Source organism: Protomyctophum bolini (assembly GCF_963924005.1).
Source record: "Protomyctophum bolini genome assembly, chromosome: 7".
Lineage (NCBI taxonomy): Eukaryota > Metazoa > Chordata > Actinopteri > Myctophiformes > Myctophidae > Protomyctophum > Protomyctophum bolini.
In genome coordinates, this window is record NC_137868.1 from 9,790,016 (window position 1) to 9,811,790 (window position 21,775).

Sequence of the window (21,775 nt, forward strand, 5' to 3'; positions counted from 1 at the left end):
AAAATTATGTCAGGGAATAGGGATACAGAGTATATGTCTTTCATTTGCATTGCATCTCCCCCCCCCCCCAAGCTTTTATTTTCGTTCGAGTAATAGTACAACTCTAATAGTATTACTTATAATAATGTAATTAAAGATAACTTCATTCAGATTTATTTATTTTTATTTCATTTTCCAGATTCTTTTTTCTTCTTTTTTTTAGATTTTCATTGGTGGGCCAGTCATAATGGTCCCGCGGGCCTGATGTGGCCCGCGGGCCTGAGGTTGAGTATCACTGTTGTATGGGACCCATATTTAATGTTCAAGTCAACATAATACATGTCTATAGTGGGAACTGTGCGAAAGCAGTATTTGTTCAATACCGGGAATACCGCTTCTTGCAAAGGTTGTGCATTGAATGTATTTTGGAACAGCATCACACATTATTAGAAGTGAATTATTCTTGGCATCAAGTACATTTCTGTGACAGTGATGTATAGCAAAAATATACACAAATTACTCTGTTATATTACCTTTTAAACCACATACATACTGTAGATGCAACTAAGATATCTTACTAAGATATCGTATGCATTATCTCTTTGTCTCCCTCTATTTGTTTTAGCTTCATCTAAAATAAAATAAAAATAAATATTGCATTGTATTGATACATTTCTGAATCTAAAATTCCTCACAGTATTACCAGCTGAAATATTTTTGCTTTACTACAGATTCAAGTATGATGCTTTGTATGGTATCGTAAGATTCCAGGAATATTTCAAAAAGATGCATCATTATATCAGTCCTCATGAGAGGATTATTAAGGCTAGATCATTTTCAATCTGATGGCTAGATGGTTAGTTATACTAGCATCGCTCAAAAACAATTAAGAGAAGTAACCAGTGTGTGGAGAAGGCAATGCGATATTTCAGTCAGTGACCCAAATGTAGGCAACTGGTGGAAAAGGGAGTGTTGGGCGGATGTTGTAAAAAAGAAGATGTGCAGTTAAGAAGACCAAACACGAGTCCTGTTCTCTTTTGTTTTGTTTTTATTTGAGAAGATTTTGATTGAGTGGATGAGGTGGCGCTCAGACGAGCAGCACGCATGTCCTAACAGAGACGACTCTGCAAATTGTAGGAGTGGTACGCTGAAAACAATCAAAACAACACGTGATAGATAAGCTCAGTCAAAAGGTTAACGGTAACTCACAGACAAAACGTCGTGTTTTTAAAAAGTGCATTCACAAACATGACAAATACTCTCAACTCATGATGTCTATTTTCATGTGATACAAAATATGCATACCTGTTTTTAGATTTGTCTGTATTTCTATACATAGATATTTCTTCCAAAGGATATCATTTTTTCCCCGTTGTCTTTTTTTTTTACAAAGGTTAAAAGCAGGGTTTTGTGGTCATAGCAGCTTCGGATATCTCAGCCTCTTCACTGTACCGTTTACACATTATCTCCTCGATATCCAAATAAAACTTCACCATTTTTCCTTTGTTGTTCAACAGAAAGGACACATTGTCTTTATTGAAAGAGATAAGTGAAGCCTGCAGTTTAGAAAAGAAAGGGATCAATAAAATGCTTGGGCCATTAAATATATTTCCGTATACCCGCTTTTTTTTGTCAATATCATAAATACTAAAGACACAGGACGATATTATAAGACAATGCTGGGAGACTAAATGTAAAGATTAAAATAGTTCAAACATTTTTTTTTTCTGTTTTTTTTTTTTTTTTTCAAGTTTTCTACTTCAAGAGAAAAAAGAAATTAGGTCGAGCACAGACAGACACACCGTAGTTCAGTCTATCCCCGGCCATTTTGTGTAAGAGCAATCTTACGCCTGTTTTATAGTTGCACACCGGCTGTCGCTCGCTGAAAATAGCCGATCTACAAGCTCACAACGTGTCGCTCTGCGACACGTTGTGAGCTTGTAGATTGGCTATTTTTGTTTGTGCGACAGCCACACGCAACAGAGTATGCGGTTTTAAAAGCCCCGTTGGCTTTTAAACCGCATCGCCCGACAAAGGCTAACCAGTCTCTACCTCTGTCCTTCTGTTTCAGTCCATTTCAAATAATGAGGCTTGCCCATCACAAATGAGACAGGATACTTGTTGTTTTGAAAATAAATTCATAAAAGCAGTCAAACGTACTGATAGAAACCAATAAGTACCATGCAAATCTTGCAAGACGACGTATTCTCAAACAAGAGACAAAGTATTCTTCGTATGAGCGAAATATCAAGGAGGGGGGAGGGGGGGGGGGGTAATGGGTTAAAGGCAAAGACCTCTAATCAATACTAAATACTATATTTCCAAAAACCAAACAAAAAATATTCATCTGTACATAATATAGTACGTATGAGATCAAACTGGATTAGCAGTTTCTTTTTCTTATCACAAGACTTTCAGTCTTTGTCAAAGTCTATACCTTCGCCCATACATGAGTTTTCCTTTTCTTCTTTTCAATTGATCCCAATCTCTTTGTTCTCCTCCATGAACCTGGAGAAGGGGCGGCCGGCGGTGACCTCCAGGCCGGCCTTCTCCAGGCCGCTCATGGGCGGGCTGCAGCCGCCCGCGTGCATGCGCTCCATACCTCCTCCTCCGGGCATGGCTCCATGCAGCGACGTGAGCCCCGGCCCGGGCCCCCCCAGGCTGACGGGCAGCTGGGTGACGCCGCCGTTCTGGATGACGGAGATCTCGTTGTTCTTCATGGCCAGGCCGTTGGTGATGGCGGCCGCGTACTGGTTCCAGAAGCCCTGGTCCACGTTCATGGCCCGCGCCGCCAGGTCCTTCTGGAACATCTCGCTGAACTTCATGGCGTCGCCGCCCAGCAGCGCCATGGGGTTCTCCACGGAGAGGCGGCGGCCGCGGCGCGCCGGAGCGTTGTTCCACATGTGCGTGCCCATGTGGACCTACAGTGGCGTGCAGCAATCAGACAACACATGCAGAGCCTCAGGTTAATTTCCCCGAAATTTGTCGAAAACAGCATATCTACCGGCTCACGACGCGTTGCATCGTGATGCTTTGTGAGCTACTTTTGAATATCCAAAGAATAAAGTGATTGGTTATTTCTGTGCTTCTGTTGTTTTTCTTTAAATCTAACTGAATAAAAAAAAACAGATGTTTACTAGAAATAGATTTATAATATATCCCCTTTAGTCAGTAATAAACAACACTTTTTTATTGGCGCTAGCCCCTCCTATGTCCAGCTTTGAGGGTTTGTGTAAACACAAACATTGTCCTAACACATACATTGATAGTACGTATATGATGATGTATGATGTTAAGAGCGCTCACTTCACACAGGCGTGACTTTCCTGGTAGTAGTAGTAGTAGTAGTAAGTACATACAATTAATTGACTCCCATTAAGAGTATTATTAGAATGCTATAATTATATATTTTTTCTATCTGTACAAAGCAGCCTACCTTCAGGTTGCCTTTAGTGGTAAAAGCCCTTCCACAAATGGAACATCCAAAGGGTTTCTCCCCCGTGTGCGTGCGCTCGTGGATCTGCAGGGCGCTGGCCGAGGAGAAGTTCTTCCCACAGTTGTGGCAGTTGTGTTGCTTGGGCGTGCGGCGTGGAGGCGGGGGGGCCAGCATAGGGGTGATGCTCGCACTCATAGTGGTCTGCGGGGCAGCGGCAGGCACCTGAACGCCTGCAGGCAGGTGTTGGTGCTGGTGGTGGTTGTGGTGGTTGTGGTGGTTGTGATGGTTGTGGTGGTTGTGGTGGTTGTGATGGTTGTGATGGTTGTGGTGGTTGTCACTCAGGGACACAGATTTGCCGTGGCCGTTCATCTCCATTTTGATCATGTTGGAGGCGGTGCTGGCCAAACTGGGCGTGCTCAGTCCTGGGGGAGAAGAGGTGAGGGGAGTAGTTAAGCGTCAGAGAACTGAGTATTGTGTATTGTTGTATTGTATTGTATATGTGACCACAACGAGACACTGATCTGATTTTCCGTCTTAAATTTGTTGAATGCAGATTTAAATGATATATTGAAATGCTTTATAATATTCACCTAAAAGTCAAAACTGGAACTTGCTTGTATGTATGAAAATAATATAGTAATTTAAAGCAATTCATCTTGTGTTCACCCAAAACAAAGTATAAGTTCATATTGAATACAAACATTTGATTTGATCAAAGGCTCGCTAATTTAGCAGTGTTGCACGTACCTCTGTCTCTATTCAGGAACAGCATGTTGAAGTGGCTCTCCTCCTTGATGAAGTGCCTGCCAGGCTGAGTGGCAGTCAGGTCGAGGGCCCCGTTGGCTTCAGATGCAGGAAGCGGAGACGGAGTCTCTGATTTCTCAGACTTCACCGTTGCCAAGCCGGCCACATTGTTCTCCTGTCCTTCCTCTGATGCCATGCCATTGCCACTGCTGCTGTTGCTGTTGTTGTTGTTGTTGATGATGAGTGTGGTGGGGGACTTGGACCGGTGGCTCTCGGAGTGGCTGTGTGTGGGGGATAAGTGCTGCAGGGAACCAGAGGACTCGGACAGGGCCGGGCTTCCCAGGCTGTGACCCTCATTGTCTCCCATCAGCGACAGGGAGTCATTGTTAAAGAAGTCGCTCTCCCCTCCAAATCCGCTGCCGTTCTGCATGGGCCTTGGGCCGAACGGACGGGTGATGCCGGCCGCAGAGTCGATCAGCTTCATCTGGTTCTCCAGCGCGGCGATGCTGGAGATCACCGAGGTAGGCGGGGAGCTCCCCGGCGAGTAGGGCTGGAGGGGCCGCGACGCGTCCATCTCGGCCTCCGTCTGGTCAGCCTCGTCGTCCATGGCCGCCTCCATCTCGTCCAGGAAGTCGTCGTCGTAGCTGCTCATCGCGTCTAACCTCTCCTCGTCGAAGGAGAGGTCCGCGTCCATGTCCTGGAGGCTCTCGGCCAGCGGCGTGTTGGGGATCTGCCCGCCCATGTGCATGCGGATGTGCTGCTGCAGAACCACAGCGTTGGTGAACTTCTTCTGGCAGATGGGGCAGGAGTGCTGCACGCGGAGCGGGGGTTTGGATCGGTGCACGCCGAAATGCGTCTTCAGGTTCCCCTTGGTGGTAAACGCTCGGCCGCATATCTTGCATTTGAAGGGCCTCTCGCCAGTGTGGATTCGGTAGTGCATCTTCAGCGCACTCTGGCAGCTCAGGACACGGTGGCAGATGACACACTGGTTGGGGTCCGTCATCTTCTTGTCGATGTTCTCCACCAGCTGCTGCAGCTTCGACGTCTCTGAAGTTTGCATAGAATCGAGGAGGCCACCGAAGGGGAACTTGGCCTTGAACTGGTCCGACAGCATGGGCAGGATGGGGTGGGAGGTGGCACTACTGGGGGCAGTGATGGGCTCTGTGGCCTGGCTGCTGCTTGTCGACATGGTGGAGGTGACAGTGGTGGAGAGGACCATTTGGGTTACTGTGGTGGAGGTGGTGGTGGTGGTGTTGGTGTTCTCCCCTGGCCTCGTGGAGCAGTTCGGGGGCAGATGGATGCCCTCCAGCTTCAGAAGCGGCGGAGCATCACCAGCCAGGTTGGGTATCGGGGAGAGGGACATGGTGGCCCTAGCAGAGTCAGTAAGGATGTTCGGGGACAGAGATGCGCACTCGCTTGAGGCCGGGGACGGCCCGCGAGGGGATTGGTTGAGTGGGGTGAGGCATGGGGAGTCCCCCCCTAAACCCATCATGCTCGGCAGGGTGGGAGGGAGCTGCAGCCCCATGGAGGTGGGCACGGTGGGGAGGACGGGTTTGCTGTCGAGCCACGTGGTCACAGGCTTCTCCGGGGGCAGGGACATTCCATACGGGATCCCGGAGCTGGTGGGCACGTTGTCCAGATACTCCGGCACCGGGTAGGGGTTCATCTGAATATGTGGGTATTTGTCTTTGTGCCTCTGGAAGTGGACCTTCAGGTTGCCCTTGGTGGAGAAACGGTTGCCACATATGTTGCACTTGAAGGGCCTCTCCCCGGTGTGGGAGCGCAGGTGGATCTGTAGGGCGCTGTCGCTGCCAAACACCTTGGCACAAAAGCGACACTTATGCTTGAAGAAGGGGTCCTCGGAGCTGGGCTTGGTGTCGAACACGGACACGTTCGGCGGCTTCCCTTTGCGGTGCTTCATCAGCGCCGCCAGGGGGTCGAGTGCGTTGGCCGTGGCGGCGATGCTGGCCAGCGGGTTGGGGAAAATGACACTGCTAGAGGGGCTGTGAGGTATCAGTGGTAGATTGGAGGCGGAGCCATGGAGGCTGTTGTGGCTTAGTGACGGAGGTGTGGTGCAGTTCCTGGGAAGGGCCGAGCCGCTGCTGATTCCACAGCCGCCTGTTATGCTGCCGGCACTGCAGCTGCTGTTGATGATGCTGCTGCTCGCGGCCGAGGACGTACAGGGCGGCAGCAGAGACGACAGTCCGCTGCCGCCGGGCGCAGGAAAGGCGGAATTAGCTGAGGTTGTGTTGGGCATTGAGGAGGATCTGGGGGGCTGACTGCTGCTGCTTTGTGGCGTGTGGGAGAGAGGCCTGTCTATCGCCGAGGTCAGAGGTGAGGGGCCTTGGCCGTTGAGTGTGGCCGGCAACCTAATGGGCAGCTGATGGACGGGGGGAGCGATGAAGCCGTGTAGCTGAAGCGGGCCGTGCGCCGGGGGCCCACAGGAGGAGGCGGTCCCCTGGGAGCCAGCGGCAGGGCCGTGATGGGCCTGGTGGTTGAGAGCCGGCTGCGAGGAGGCCGACTGCCTGTTCATCAGGGCCACCTGACTGCGGATCTGTTCGATCAGCTGCAGCTGGTGTATCTGTTGCTGCTGGAGGGCCATGAGCTGGTCCAGGATCATGGGAATGGCCATGGTGGAGACCCCGCTGCCCGCCGCGGCGGCCGCAGCCGCCCGCACGCTCTGGGAGAACTGGGCCACCGCCACGCGGGTGCCGTGGAGCGTCTCCAGGGTGACGTTGGTGCTTGGCATGGTGTAGCTGGTGACGGAGGAGGGGGCGGGGTCACTGAGCTGAGGTAGGGAGGAGGGGTCCGGCTCGGGGGAGGCCACGTCCCTCTCCTCCTGGTCCAGGGCCTTTTCAGGAGAAAACTCCAGCTCCATCGGCTCATCGTCCTTCTCCAGGGCTCCGACCCCCTCCAGGGTGCTCATCATCTCCGGGACCTCATCCCCTTCGCCGGCAGGGCTGTGGCTGCCCTCTCCGGGATCCTCGCTGTCTGCCTGGTCACTGGGGCAACTGGGTACCGGGGAGGGCTCCGTGGGGTACTGCTGGGAGGGGTCGGGCGTGCCTTCGTTCTCATTCACAATAAGCACCAGTGGGTTTTTGGTGCAGCTCGTTAAATGTTCACAGAAGTCCGACCACTTGAAGAATTCAGCACAACACTTCTCACACACGTGCGTCTCCTCGCTGCCGCTGCGGCTCTCGTTCCCACTGTCGGCGTCGTCCAGCACCACATCACCGCGGGCTGTAAGGAGGAATGGAGGGAGTGGGAGAGGACAGTGAGAGACAGAGTCATGAAGAGAGGGAATGTGGAGATTAATGAATAAATAATCAATATAGAATCCACACATATTTTGCAGAGTGGTACTGCAAAGACTCCCCCCCTCTCTTTTAACATAAGCAAAATCAATATACTTTTTTTCCCTTTTTTGCTCTGAACAAATTGCCCCAGTTCACCAATTCTCAAGACCCAGTTTTGCGCATTCTAAACCTCTCCATAGAGCTAGCTAATAATTTTCTTTGTGCAATCCATCAAATTATGAGGGCCTATCAATTGTGGATACTGCCGCTTAATGAAATTCCATAGAAGCTATTGATTTCCAATATTTCATACAATTCACAGCTGCCTCATCTGTTGGGTACAAATCAGGTCTTTGATGGCCCCATTAGGATTCTCCTCTGCTATCAAGCCCAGTCATTTCCACCTGAATTTCAAATGCCAAAGCCTCTTCATTTAGCATTGCTAAAGCAATACCTTAGCCCACGATCTAAACATTGGAATAAAAAACCTTTCCCTTCCAACCAGATTTCTTCATGAAATTGTTGAAATACTCCATTGCAAAAACAAAGCAAACCTACAACATTGACATTAAACTTATACTGTTATACATTTCCTAGTGCATCAAGAATTCCATCACGCATGCAATGTATTTATGTATAACCAAAATATCCAGAATGTAATTCATATTTGATTTTTTTTTTAAATATATATTCTTGGCATGTCATATTGACAAACATTCTGCCAAAATAGGCGAACAGTTGACAAGAATAGGTGAACAATCTGCAACAGTAGCGGTCCTACAAGGTCCTATGTTTAGGTTTTAGGTCAGCTATTTATGCTGTTTGATATATAACAAAGTATAGGGTTTAAGTGGTTATTAAGGAAATATTCTGTCTGTCTTGCTTCCTTCCTCCCCCTCTTCTCTCTACCTCTGGTCCCCCCCCGTCCCCCGTCCCCCCCCCCTCTGGTGCTCTCTGAAATAAGACTCAACAAATTACATGCTAGTGCCATGGCAGCAATGTCCCTGATTAGTTACACATGTTTAATCACAGTCGTAGGAAGCCACTTCCTCTTCCGCATATTGCCATCAAGTGCCAACGACGCCGGCATGTTCCCTGAACATGGAGCTAATTCACACCTGATCAAAACCATGAAAACACGGCCTCCCATGTGTATGTTTATTTTATTTTGTGCTACATAGTGAGTGTGTGTGTGTGTGTGTGTGTGTGTGTGTGTGTGTGTGTGTGTGTGTGTGTGTGTGTGTGTGTGCGTGCGAGTACGTGCGTGCGCGTGGCCACATACATGTGAGCCTCTCAGTAGAAGTAGGAAGTGTGTTCAATCAGCCCCACAGCGGTGGGAGTCAACTGGGTTCTTACAACAAACAAATGCTTTACTTCAGATGCTGCCTCCTGTTGAACTAACGTTCGTCTAGGCTAGTAATTTGAGGAGAAAAATGTAACACAACCACGCTCATTTCTTTTTTCTTTCTTTTTTTTCCACGCCGTTCACTTTGCTTTCAAGTGTTTGCCTTAGATGTTTAAAAAAAAAGAGTACGAACATCACCAGAAAAGAATAAGTGAGCCTATACGAACGTGTGAAATATCCTTTGCAGTGTGTATGTCAGTAATTATAGGGTGCTAAGACATGAAGCACTCTTTCCTGGTGACTTAATGTGTTAATTTAAATAATTGATTCGCCTTCCATGCAGCCACCGCAATTTTTTTTAAATATACTTTCCTTGTCTTTTGTTTAAACACGTATCATGCAAATCATATACATACATTAACCTGTACAGGCTGTACTATGTGTTAAATTTCAGTTACACATATGCAATTAACTGTAGGTGTGAATCACCAAATACAAAATAAAGTTATTAGAAAATTAACACACACCAAAACTGCTGAATGCAGTATAGTAGGATACAGTAGGCCTACGCCTGAAAGGGGGAGACTTGGTAAAATAAGCTGACCTCATCCTTATTTTCAAATAAGAAACATTCTCTACTCAAGCCTGTATACAAACCTGCGTAAAAGTCACATTGTGCTGACTGACAAGTAAACAGACCTGCCCTACAGTGGCCGTTAATCATGTTGTCCTCATGGCTTAAGTTGTCTCTGTATAATCACCTAAAGCACTGACTTCACAAATTATAAGAAAGTGCAAATATTCTAATAATTGTGACTGAAGGTCTGCAGTGGAAGATAAAGAAAAATACAATATGACGTCCAATTACAGAGATAAGACAACCTCTGAAAAAGGTTCCCTCAATGTTTTGGAAAATGTGTAGCATTTACACCAATATTGTTCACTCAACATGGAACATATTGTAATACCATATAGTGGTGCAGGACAGAGTGAGTCAAGTAAATATATATTGGGTGGTATGATATGACAATTACACAGAGTTTTGGGGGCAGAAATATATCACTCCTGTAATTTTGGGGCAACGGTGGGATAAACATTATGACTAATCCACACTGTAAGTAATGGTACTGTACTGTAATGGTCTAGTAGTAGTTATTATCATCCCTGTGTCGCTGCAGGGAACTGGTTGATAAGACCTCACAGTGTCAACCAAACTAAGGCATTGCCTTGAAATATAAAAACACTAACACTAATAACATAACAACAATGACTCTACTGGTTTCATGACTTATATTCTGCCTATATAAAATTCACTCTATAGCCTATGAGATGCAATCTAATAAAGAAGAGATATCATAAGAATATACCTGCCATGTTTATTTTTTTAACTCACACAAAAGCCACAAGCAGATCAAGTCCAACCCCAAAGCAAACACATGGAAAGGAGCCAGTGATTGGAAAAGGCAGTGACACGTGACAGCAGGCTAAAAATCTCCTTAGCCAAGCAGCGGACAGAAGAACTCATTTCCATAATTGGGGGTTGAAAGGTCAACACAAATGACTAGGCAGTGCGTTGAGCTGATTACTTATTAGAATGGTATTACTGTCAATCTCTTTTTATTCATTCATACAATTAGCTTTACAAGTGGGAGCCGTTGCATGCCTATGACCCCTTTCTCTCTCATGTACACGTACGCACGCGCGCACACCCACACACACCCACACCCACAGCTACACCCATGCGAACACAGTGACACACACACACACGCACGCACGCACACACACACATACACACACACACACAAATACATGGAGAGTGACGCATGCACACAATCACGGATATAAAAATGCCCACATGCATTCACATACGCATACACCGATATTTGCAAATACCCAATGTCATTTTACACAATATAATAATTTCCTAAATCTTAACAAAGGGAAGATGTATTATGTAATTTGGTTTTTGTTTTGTTTTGTCTGAAATACATTTAAAAACGTCAATTATCAATATGAAAGAATATCTGAAATTATAAGAATTAATTCCAGTGATTGCAGGGATTTCTTTCCTGCATTTATTTAATTAAAGAATATCCTAACAAATTATTATAGAATGATATTAATTCAATAAAGCAATTAATTTAATTGCACAATGGTTAAAAACAACTATATAATATATATATATATATATATATATTTTTTTTTTAATTTATATTTGAAAGAATTTGCATTTAAAAATGATAATGAAAGCCGGTTTGGTTGCATCATTCACAAGCATCACTGTATCAGACATAAGGAATCTATAGGCCAGGCTATTGCAGTGATTTGAAGCTTGGACTATGCACTGAATAAATCAGAGATTGGATTTCAACACAGTTTTCTAGCAAGAGTTTGCACGTCACACATTTTAATCAGGTTTTATGTCAAACGACCGCAAATGCTCGCAATCTCACAATTTCAAAGAATCAAGTTACCATTTTCATTCATAGTTACAACATAGTGACATACTTGACTGCTTAAGATCTATCTGAAGGCGACACTGTGTGTGTGTGTGTGTGTGTGTGTGTGTGTGTGTGTGTGCGTGTGTGTGTGTGTGTGTGTGTGTGTGTACAGTATGTGTGTGCGTGTGTGTGTGTGTGTGTGTGTGTGTGTGTGTGTGTGTGTGTGTGTGTGTGTGTGTGTGTGAGTATGTGTGCGTGCGTGCGTGCGTGTGAGGAGGAGTGTGTGGAGGTGGTATTGATTCTACCACAGCATGAGAAACAAAGGCATAAAAAAATCCAATCCGTTTTTCATTCCTTTAAGAGTCTTCCTTTACTCAAATGCAAATATGACGCTCAACACAATCAATAGGGGGATTGTGGACTTTTGAATCCATGTATCCGCTATCTTGCTCAGCAATCTTTGGCATGCTAACTGAAACCGCTAATCTGACATATTATATCAGATGAGGTATTCATGCCTTCCACTGATTCTGTGAAAGCCACAGAGCCGTGCATTGAGCGAAGCACTGAGCAATTACAAATTCTCCATTCTTAACAATTTCCAGATTCACTTACAGGACACACGTGTACGTACGCGCATGCACACACACACACACACACACACACACACACACACACACACACACACACACACACACACACACACACACACACACACACACGACAGTATAACAAAACATTTACATGCAAACAGAAAACAAGGAAAAGGTGAGGCCGGTATTTATCTCACTAAATAAAAGGCATGCCATTCATTTGTGGGAAATGTGTTAAAAGAATAAGTTGTATAGTTCCAATAATGAAATATCAGGATATAGCTATATGTACAGTACACTAGGTAGTACTAGGAACAACATTCATCCATCCCAAACCTTCCTCTGCCTATTAAAACTAATTATTTTTTAGAGCATTTAAAGATAGCTTCGAACCCTTAAAAAAACACAGATGAATCATTATAAGTTAAGGAGTAGGGCAAATAAGGAGACCAGCTGGATTCAACAATGCTGGAATTCCTGTACCAATTACTGTTTTCCATTGCATAATTTTTTTCCCCCATAGGCTAGCTATCTTATCCCTCCCAAGTTGATATCTGCATAAAACCTACCTATACACTTTCTTCTGCATGTATTTGTCTAAATAACGGATTCCTTCCTTGGTGACAATCAACTTAACTATAGTGACAGTTTAATTGTATACAAAGACAGACTTTCTGATAAGTCAGTATGGTACGCCAGCCTTCTATCACAACACAGCAACGTATCTTCACACCTGCAGACTGTAGTACTGACCCTCCCCTCCTCGGCATTGGTTGTTGTCTGTCTCCAAAGCCCGGGGCTGGTCAGTCCCCCGATGCAGAGTGGCACAGTAATATCTGCACTGACAGAGAGGCCTTTGTCGCTGCGTGCAGATGTGCAAGCAGCCAAAACATTAACGATTTGTTTGTGTAAGCGTTCGCAATACAGTATTCAATGACGGCGCTCTGTCCAGATGACTGTGTCACACGTCAACATGGCAAAGTCGTCTCCGTCTCTCTCTCTCTCTCTCTCTCTCTCTCTCTATCAGCTGTATTTTTGCACCAGTGTAACAATTTGACTTTACACGTCTGCTTTTAAAGTGGGATGCTGTGACTGAGAAAGTTACTGTTTTGGTTGTGTCTGCCTTTAACCCACTAAAACCTACTGTACATCTAACTGAAGACAGATTCTGCCTATTATACTAGATGTATAACATTTGGCTAGCAAAGTATGGGTTTGAAACTCTACACATTTTGACAAGTATATTTGCACCCCCCCCCCCAGTCTCTGTCTCTCTCTTGTTCTCTTCTCCCAATCAGGACATCATCTTGTTCGTGGTGTGTTTTGAGCGCAGAGCAGTAATTAAGAGACACAGCCATATTTGAGTGCCTTCTTGAAGACATCTTTGGCATAGCTATGTGGGTGGTCCTGGGGCCTCCACCAAATGGTGAGAGAGGATTAAAACAAAAGCCAAACAAAGGCCCACTGGAGGGGAAGTGGGGAACAGCCACACTGTCACTGTTAGTTAGGACATTCTCACTATAGTATATCTCTGTTTTGTTCCTCGTGAGCCCATCCACTGCTGCCGCAAAACCCTGACACTTTCTCGCAAACATTTCAAGAACACATGTCAGCAGACGAAACAGTTTCACTTAAGTCGTTTAGCTGCGGTACATTGTGTAAGAAATGTCAGAAGTTCTTTCGCTTTCAAAATTATTCAGATGCTCTTTAGCATTTCTAAGACGCAGCGATCGCATCATCTGCACCCTGTGCACAAACTGCACATGCACTCCATGGCAAGTTAAGTGAGAACACGTAAGGCCTATGCATGGGTGTCCCCCCCCCGCCCCTTCCCCCATCGCACCCCCCACTCCACCCCTGGGGTCGGGGGCTCAAAGAGACCAGACACAGAGGAAGCGGCGGCGAGATGAAAGCTTCATTGCTGTTAACACTTTCTAGGACACGGCTAAGCTGCGCTGCCAAGGTCAATGGCACAGATGTTCTAATTGTACTATGAGCTTGACGTGTACAGGCGGGACCTGGCAGACTGGACTAGGCAGAGGTTAAGTCAGCGAGCTCTATCAAAGCACTCCTGACCAGCCACCCTCGGGGCAAGTGGCGGAGAGGCCTGGGGGGGGGGGGGGGAGACACAGAACGGTGGGGGGGGGCTGGTTGGAGGGGGCGTGCCGGACGCAGGCTTGTTGGCACTTCACGCCATTCCATCTTTTCAGGGACACGCGGCACACAAGAGTCCTAATTTGCCGCACCGGACAACAATGTGGCCTGTTCACAAAGGGTCCACGACGTACGAAGAAAGAGAAAAGGTCAAATCAGATTTCCAAATAACCATTTCAGTCCTGAATAAACACAGGAAGCGTGGTGAAGCTGACGCTGTCGCTGTCGCTCTCAGCGAAAACATTGTACCTGCAGCCTCAGATTAAAGATGGTGCACACAAGTGTTCAGTGTGGTGCTGAACACAGCCTGAACGATGAGAGTATCCAGATACACAGTAAAACCCTCAGTGCTCATTTAACTCTGAACGCGTGTACACACATCATGTAAACAAAAGGACCCATAAGCGCCCATTTGGTTAAATGTGTACACTCTCAGAGTTACACAGGGATAAATTAACACTGAGGTATCCAGATACTTTGTATTGTCTCTCCTCTCTGATTCACAATGGTGTGGTTTACGCCGTCCGGCATACTAGATACCAGGACCAGGCCCTGAAAGACAACTAGATCTTTTGAATTCCTTCGACATAATAACGCAGCTGTTTGTCAAGGAAGGTAATCAATAGTGGTGACACGAGCTGGAAGACGTCAACGCGCGGGCAAGCGAAAGGATGCGATCATATTGAAACGACGTGCTTGGACTGACATCTCTATAGCACATCGGTAAGGTAGCCTTTTTGGATGAAAGATTGTATTTGTTTATGTGGCCTGTATGGGCTTACTGTCCTCGGGTGGAAGGCATGGGATTGTTTCACTCCAGCGTCTGTCCAGAAAACAAGCGAGCCAGTCTCCTCCTCAAACAAGGATAGGCAAGCACTATCCTTAACGCGTCACATCAACTCAGAATGCTGAACCGAATGACATAGGCAATTCTCACACCACAGTCATCTGTGGTACGCGTGTGTGAGTGTGCTTTTGCATGGATGCGTGTGTGTGTGTGTGTGTGTGTGTGTGTGTGTGTGTGTGTGTGTGTGTGTGTGTGTGTGTGTGGCGCGCGAGAGCAAATATGTTTGTATTTGTGTTCATTATAAATGGATGTGTAGCTGCATGCACTATTACGAGCAAAATATATGTATGTGAATGATGGAGATGGGATCAGAGGAAGACCAAGAAAAGCAGCTGATTCCCCATGATTACAGTGGCTTGTACAGTATGCGCCCTGACATTTTTAGATTTGCCTAATTCTAGCATATTTATTTATGAAGAAAATGTATACGTGTACAAAATAAAGGGTAAATTGTTTCAATATGAAATATTAAAACAAATATGGAATGCCAAAAAGAGAACCCTGAAATAAGTATCTGAATATCACAGGAGAATGAGCTGATGCACTGCTCCTTCAATGAACATGAAATGAGTATAGTTTCAAATGCCTCAGCATTCAAACAGATAACACAGATCAAATAGTTTGTACACTACAGTATAGGCTATTCACTACAATAGTTCCAATAACGTAAAATGACATGCATGTGTCACCGATGTGATTCGTCCCTCGTCCTCCACACCAACATTTCCTCATGCAAAGAAGAACGACTCCCTGGAGATTACATCATGCGTTTCTAAAGCATCGTCCACAAAGAGGTTGTGTTGTGTGCTGCACTGCATGGCCAGAGTTGGACCACGGTTGCAAAAAATATCATGACAGTGATTTGTTGGAGAGAACCTGCACGTAAGCTTTACGGCTACTCAATAAGAGATGCTGACAAACACTATGCACTGACTGTACTTCTCAATTTAGCAAAGAGAGAACGAGAGAAAGGGATGCTGGCTTTTTTCTTTTTTTTTTTAGAACACTTACTTGTTTTGTTTGTAATTAACGTTTTAACTAAAATTTGAAAACGCAATAAGGGATATATACAGAAAACGTAATTGAACAAAATCAGGAAGCGGTTTATTACAAAAATGTAGTATTGTTTGTGTTTTTTAAGAGTTACAAAAAGGTCAAAAATATTTAGGTAATTATAATTAAAAACAATATTTATATATATATATATATCAATTTTATCCATTCATTATAGTAGGCCTATACTTGTTATAAATATCTTGGAAATAAAGAAAACCAACTGTTCTGCAAAAAAAAATCCTATAGTCAAGAAAGATGAGGATGGGTTGCTATATATATATACACCTCTAAAGGTTTTACCTAGGAAAAGCTTTAGTAATAATTAACATTTTATATAAGAAAAAGGTTCATCAGCGAATTAAAAAGGATCAGCTCTCCACACATTGCTCGAACAAACCCTGTCAACTGATCTAGTATAGATGGTGAAACAGAACAAACCAAGTGTGACAAATTTATGTGCGGGAATAAACAAAAAACATTTCCATAACAAAACATGGTTTGGACCTGAAGGAGAAGAATACCCCCAAAGACAAAGCAAAACAAGCAAAGTTGGACAAAACCTAAACATAAATAGATTAAATGTCCTTCACCTACAATTTATGTAAATAAATCTATAACTTTATGAATAACAGCTGATGAATATGAATGTTGATTAATTTCGTTATATAAATAATATATCAAAGCTTCTTCCAAGTTATCAAATGAGGTGTGTGTGTGTGTGTGTGTGTGTGTGTGTGTGTGTGTGTGTGTGTGTGTGTGTGTGCGCGCGCGCGCGCGTATTCGTGCACACGCACGTGTGTGCGTGCGTGTAGACTAAGTGTGTGGTTTTGTAAAAGTCACGAGAGAAGACTGCAAAGCTTAAAAGGCCTACTAATATAATAAAATGCATTTTGAAATGAATGCCTCTGTATATGAAATTACATCCCGACCTGAATCATGCCGAAATAGGTGCCTCAATGCTTTGACTGAAAATGTCGGCAGTGCCAATTAAAGTTATACTGTACCAGTACTGTATACAGTAGGTGTATATAGCTATACTATTTTATTTATTATGAATAATTTGCAGCCTATCGTTGCAAATAGAGAAAAGGTGCAGACTATAGAGTTGCCAGTTAAATTAACTCTTTAATTAATTTTAAACTTTTGGTGTTTATAGTTTTGGCATTCAGATTAAAAATCTGGCAGTTTAAGACCTGGCCAATCCGCAGACACTCAGGAAACTTCGAGTGACAGTTTTTAGTCCCTCGTGGAATCACATTGAATTCTATAGGTAATAATAACAATAATAAAAAACTAAACTAAACTAAAGATACTAAAAAAATGTCTCAAAGGAACACTGCAGCCAATGCGCTTAAAAGTATGGGCTAAAATGCTATATAGGCCCTTTGCATGAAGAATGTGTCTATAAGGCAACTCGCTTAGCTTGGTATATAAAAGAGAAAGTATATATAGGAGTTTGTGTGTGAAAACACTCACCGTTTTCAGAGATCCCCCCGGCTAGTGCGGGATCCTCGTCCGACTTGAGATGCTGCGGCTTCGCTTGCTTGCGACGGGACATGTTGCTGCTGCTGCTACGCTGCTGCGAGATGGTGCTGCGTTTTGCACATACATCAGCGGCGAGCGAATGAAAAAAATACAATGTTCGCAAATAGTCTGGTAGCAACAAAAAAAAAAAAAAAAAAAAAGGAGGTAAAAAAAAAAAGAAAAGGAGGGGGGGAGAAAAAAATTACGGAAATTAGCTGGTGTTGCTGTTGTGTGGATTGCGCATGTCGGTATATAATTATGATAGTGAATAATGCATTGCGATTAATAGGAGGACCATGTGAGATGGGTGGGGGGGGATTGGCTGGGCTCCAGAGGACTCACACTGGATATGGTAATGAGGGACGGACTAAGCAATTAGCTGCTCCGCTCTCAGACTGTCTGTCTCTTTTCTCTCACCATCCAACCTCCTCCAACCAACCAACGCACCAAAGCGCGCACGTTACGCCCAGCACTCAGGGGGGTCTTCAACGCGGAAGGTCAGCTTTTTTTCTCCTCCTCCTCTCCCTCGATCTCCCCCCCGTTTTTATGAGGAGCTCTTCTGGTTCACAAGTGCTGAGGAGTCATCGCTGCGTTGCAATCGCGTATAGCTTTTATTATGTGCTAGTAGTGCTACCATCATTATTCTTTTTTTGTTGTTATTTTACACACCATAACTTGTAGTTGTATGGCAGGCTGGAGTTCTTCATAGAATGAGATTCTCGCCTCTTTTGGCTCAGTTTGTTGTCCTGCTGTTTTCTTGTCTTGATTTTAGGTAAACTTTTGTCCCAAAAAGCCGCAGCACCTCCTCCTCCTCTTCTCCCGAATTTTGGTTGCGCGTGTGGTTGAGGTGATAACAACAACAATGTCCATGAGAGAGAGAAAAAAAATGTCACAGCTTTAAAGTTCGCTTTTTATGGACATCTTTTGAATAAAGCGGGTCGCCGTTTGACTTCGTGTGAAGGACCCGATGAGCGTACGGTGGTGGACGCGGACGCATAAAGTTTTTCTCCCCCCCTTCCTTCAGGATAGCTGGCTAATAAATTGTTTTCCCAGTGTTAAAGAGTTCCGCTGTTCTTCAACTTTTGTTGCGCGTCCCCGGAGAAAGTGCCTGCCCGGTAACCGGTTTATAGTCCTTTGTCAACAAGAACGCGTGTTAACGTGACAGTAAGATCCAAAGTAGATTCACACATCGTTTTTCAATAGATGGGGAGTGTGTTCGTCCTCCGCTGCGCGGTGTTTTGCTCGCGGTTGTGTGTGTGTTGTTCACCTCGGGGCGCTCTCTCTCTCTCTCTGTCTCTCTCTCTCCCCACTCCACTCCACTCTCCAAAAAGTCGCCTTTCTTTGTAGTTGGGTTACCGAACGCTAGACTTCTTCTTCACCAATGAACGCTTCGCTCGGTGTCTTCCCTCGGCTCGACATTCAAGCTCATATTATCGGGTGGATGGATCGTGAGGTGATCTCGGAGTTGTGGCGGTCCGGTCGGTGTCTTGTAGCCGGAGCGGTGTCGGTGTGAGCAGAGATGTAGCCGCGGCTGCCCTCGTATGGCTCCGTGTGTGGGGACTGCGCCGTGTGTGTGTATGTGTGCGTATGTGTGCGCGCGTGTGTGTGTGTTAAACCCCAACGCTTAGGTTCAGCCCATTGCGTCCAGCGACCACTAGGATGTAGCCTACCACACTGTAACTGTTCAGTGCCATGTAGACTATATGAGCACCCAGATGATGTTCTGTCATAGCAGATCATATCCAAGTGACAACTCAGTCACTCATCCGAGATCCGACCAGACCAGATCATACAGGCTATTAGGGAGATTAAACTCACGCGGGCACATCCTAGCTAGGCCTATTATTTTAGTTTTAATGTATATATATTTTTTAATTGCGAATAGGAAAACAGTTTAGTCTTTTAGTAAGCAATATTCATGGCAACTTACTCGACTGTTATATATAAAACACTTAGGCTATAGTCTAGCTGGTAAATAATGCAGTGATAATTACATAAATAATTATTACATAAATTAAACATGCATGTAATAAAACGCAATATTATTTTAGCCGGTTATAAGCTATATATTGCATCGCCGTTTTGATACATTTGTATTATTTTACTAAGAAATTGCGTAAGATAAGCATTTATTTATTTTGATTTATAGCCTCTTGTGGTCCTTCCAATCCTCCCTCCCTGTATGCAGGTTGCTGGGCAGCGTGTAGGAATTCATGGGGGGAATGTTCACACATCTGCAGAGATATAGGCGAAATATACATAGCCTAATCATTTTGAGTTTACGCTGCTCTCATTTTAAAATCATATTTATATAAATCTATAGTTTGTGTATAGCCTGTCCTTACACCCTATATATACATTTATGTTGCAAAGTAGCTATAGGTGACATTGTGTATATAATTCCTGATATTTAATAAACACAATTCATGGCTAGGCTATATTTGCATGCTTATAAATGAGCTCATATTTCTCATTTCGACATTTTGCAAACATGGCTGACAATCTTGGCCTTCACCAACAGGCCTTTATATTCTGCTGTACTATAATGTATAGGTCCATTTGTGCAGTTAGGCCCGCGGATATGTCGCCAATAAAGCTTAACTTGCATATTAGAATCATATAAAAGATCATAACACCGAATAGCCTATATCATGATTGATTGCTCCCTTCCGCAACAGCGGTGTGTGTGTGTGTGTGTGTGTGTGTGTGTGCGCGCGCGCGTGCGCACTTTGGTAGCCTATGTCTATACTCCCCTGTGTCCACTCTTTGCGAGACATTTTTCTTGACAACAAAGGTCATCATCCTATAATATGAACAAACTTTCTTCTCCTTTCCATCATCCCCCCCGCCCCCAGAAGTTATATGTCGAGAAGAGTGTTATTATCTGGTATTAATAGATGCAGCCCTATAGCTGCAGGAAGACAAAATCAGCTATTGATAATTGCAGGGAGTATACCGCAGCAGCCACTGTATCGATCGGCGTGTCCTCCACTCCCCCTGGTACAGAGAGATAAGAAGACAGACTCTTTAGAGCAATATAATTTCTTTTGACCTATCTGCTTGCTACAGACTTATGATGAATAGCCGGAGTGGCCGAAGTCCTTTATCACGAAAGTTACCCCCTTGATATAATATTGATTCTTTATAACTAGCTCGCCACACAAAAATCAAACTGTCCACTTGGCCATCATCATCATCAATATCATCACAAAGGCAGAGGAATGAGGATCCCCTCGCTGCCTCTAAAAGAGAGCTTTTACAATCTCCTCTGTAATCTTTATTTTGCTGATGATGAAAGGAACGGAAAGGAAAGGAGACAAAATGCCATTTAATCCTGTGGGGGCCACGCGGACACACGCAGTGCCGCGCGCGCGCACACACGCACACGGACATGCGTGGTCACAAAAAGTCGCCGTTTGAGTGGTCAAATCCAAGCTTTAATAAAATGGGCAAATCGTTAATTTGGTTGGGAGAAAGCTGATTGACGGGTGGGCGTTCGCTAGCGTCGCATGCATGCGATCCTGCTCCTGTGATTTTGGGCTGCACATCTGATCTATTTATCCTTATCTGCAACCCTGCCCCCACACTGTCAAATCCTGGGTGTACATCTAACCAAGAGTGAGTGTAAAACTCAGGATTTTACCGTGTTCCAGCCCATCATCATTATCTGGACTTTATTTGCTCCAGAAATCAAAATGTTGAACAATGCACTATTAAGCTCATCATGGTTTATTGTAGGCTATTAAATGAAATAAATATAATAATTAATATTTCATTTTTTTTAGGCTTTATGCATCAATTAAAACAGGACTTCTATATAACGCCACGTTCAGCTTATTGCGACAAGATGTTAGAAGGTTTGGAAACAGGCTGTGGGAAAATGTTTGCTGCATAGCTGTAGCCTATAGGCTATTAACGGGGCACTCTCTCCATTCATTGAGGGCGAGAGCTGTGTTGGAAGAGGAGGGAGGGAAACGGGAAACGTGTAATCATCACCCCCAAACAACCGTTTTATCCATTCACCCTCTGGATTTGTATCGCAAGGTAAGAAAAAGCCTACTTCTACCCTCTAATCTCTATCATAAAGTCCACACCGGCTGACTTTCTTTTTTTTTTTTTTTACACACACCAACTTCCATCTGTCCCAGCCTCAGCCTGGCGCTGGTTCCTTCCTACGCGCTCGCTCTAATGTACCGGGCTATCATTACCGGGATACCATGAAGGGAGGCCGGCCGGTGAGAACGGAGCTGAGAGGTAAATGATCCAGTTTTTTTGGCACTGTGTCATTATACAGACGCGCGGGGCTGACAGTGACAAGCTAATGATTACTGATGTCTTTGATTTGTAGAATGATTTGCGG

The 21,775-nt window shown here is 44.7% G+C and overlaps 1 protein-coding gene across 1 annotated transcript; it reads right to left on the bottom strand.

The window, feature by feature from the left end:
• Positions 1–1,054: 1,054 nt before the first annotated feature.
• sall3a (spalt-like transcription factor 3a) lies at positions 1,055–17,542 on the bottom strand. The gene is made up of 4 exons (XM_080768800.1): positions 17,368–17,542; positions 4,163–7,399; positions 3,416–3,837; positions 1,055–2,900 (listed from the first exon to the last, which is right to left on the bottom strand). Exons 1-4 carry the CDS (start codon positions 17,447–17,449, stop codon positions 2,451–2,453), a joined length of 4,191 nt encoding a protein of 1,396 aa, XP_080624926.1. The 5' UTR covers positions 17,450–17,542; the 3' UTR covers positions 1,055–2,450.
• Positions 17,543–21,775: the final 4,233 nt, after the last annotated feature.

Coding starts and splice junctions, on each gene's coding strand:
- sall3a (XM_080768800.1), bottom strand. CDS start 17,449: ATGTCCCGTCGCAAGCAAGCGAAGCCGCAGCATCTCAAGTCGGACGAG. Junction 7,400..17,367: donor CGGGGGGATCTCTGAAAACG/GTGAGTGTTTTC, acceptor TCCTCCTTACAG/CCCGCGGTGATGTGGTGCTG. Junction 3,838..4,162: donor GTTCCTGAATAGAGACAGAG/GTACGTGCAACA, acceptor CTTCTCCCCCAG/GACTGAGCACGCCCAGTTTG.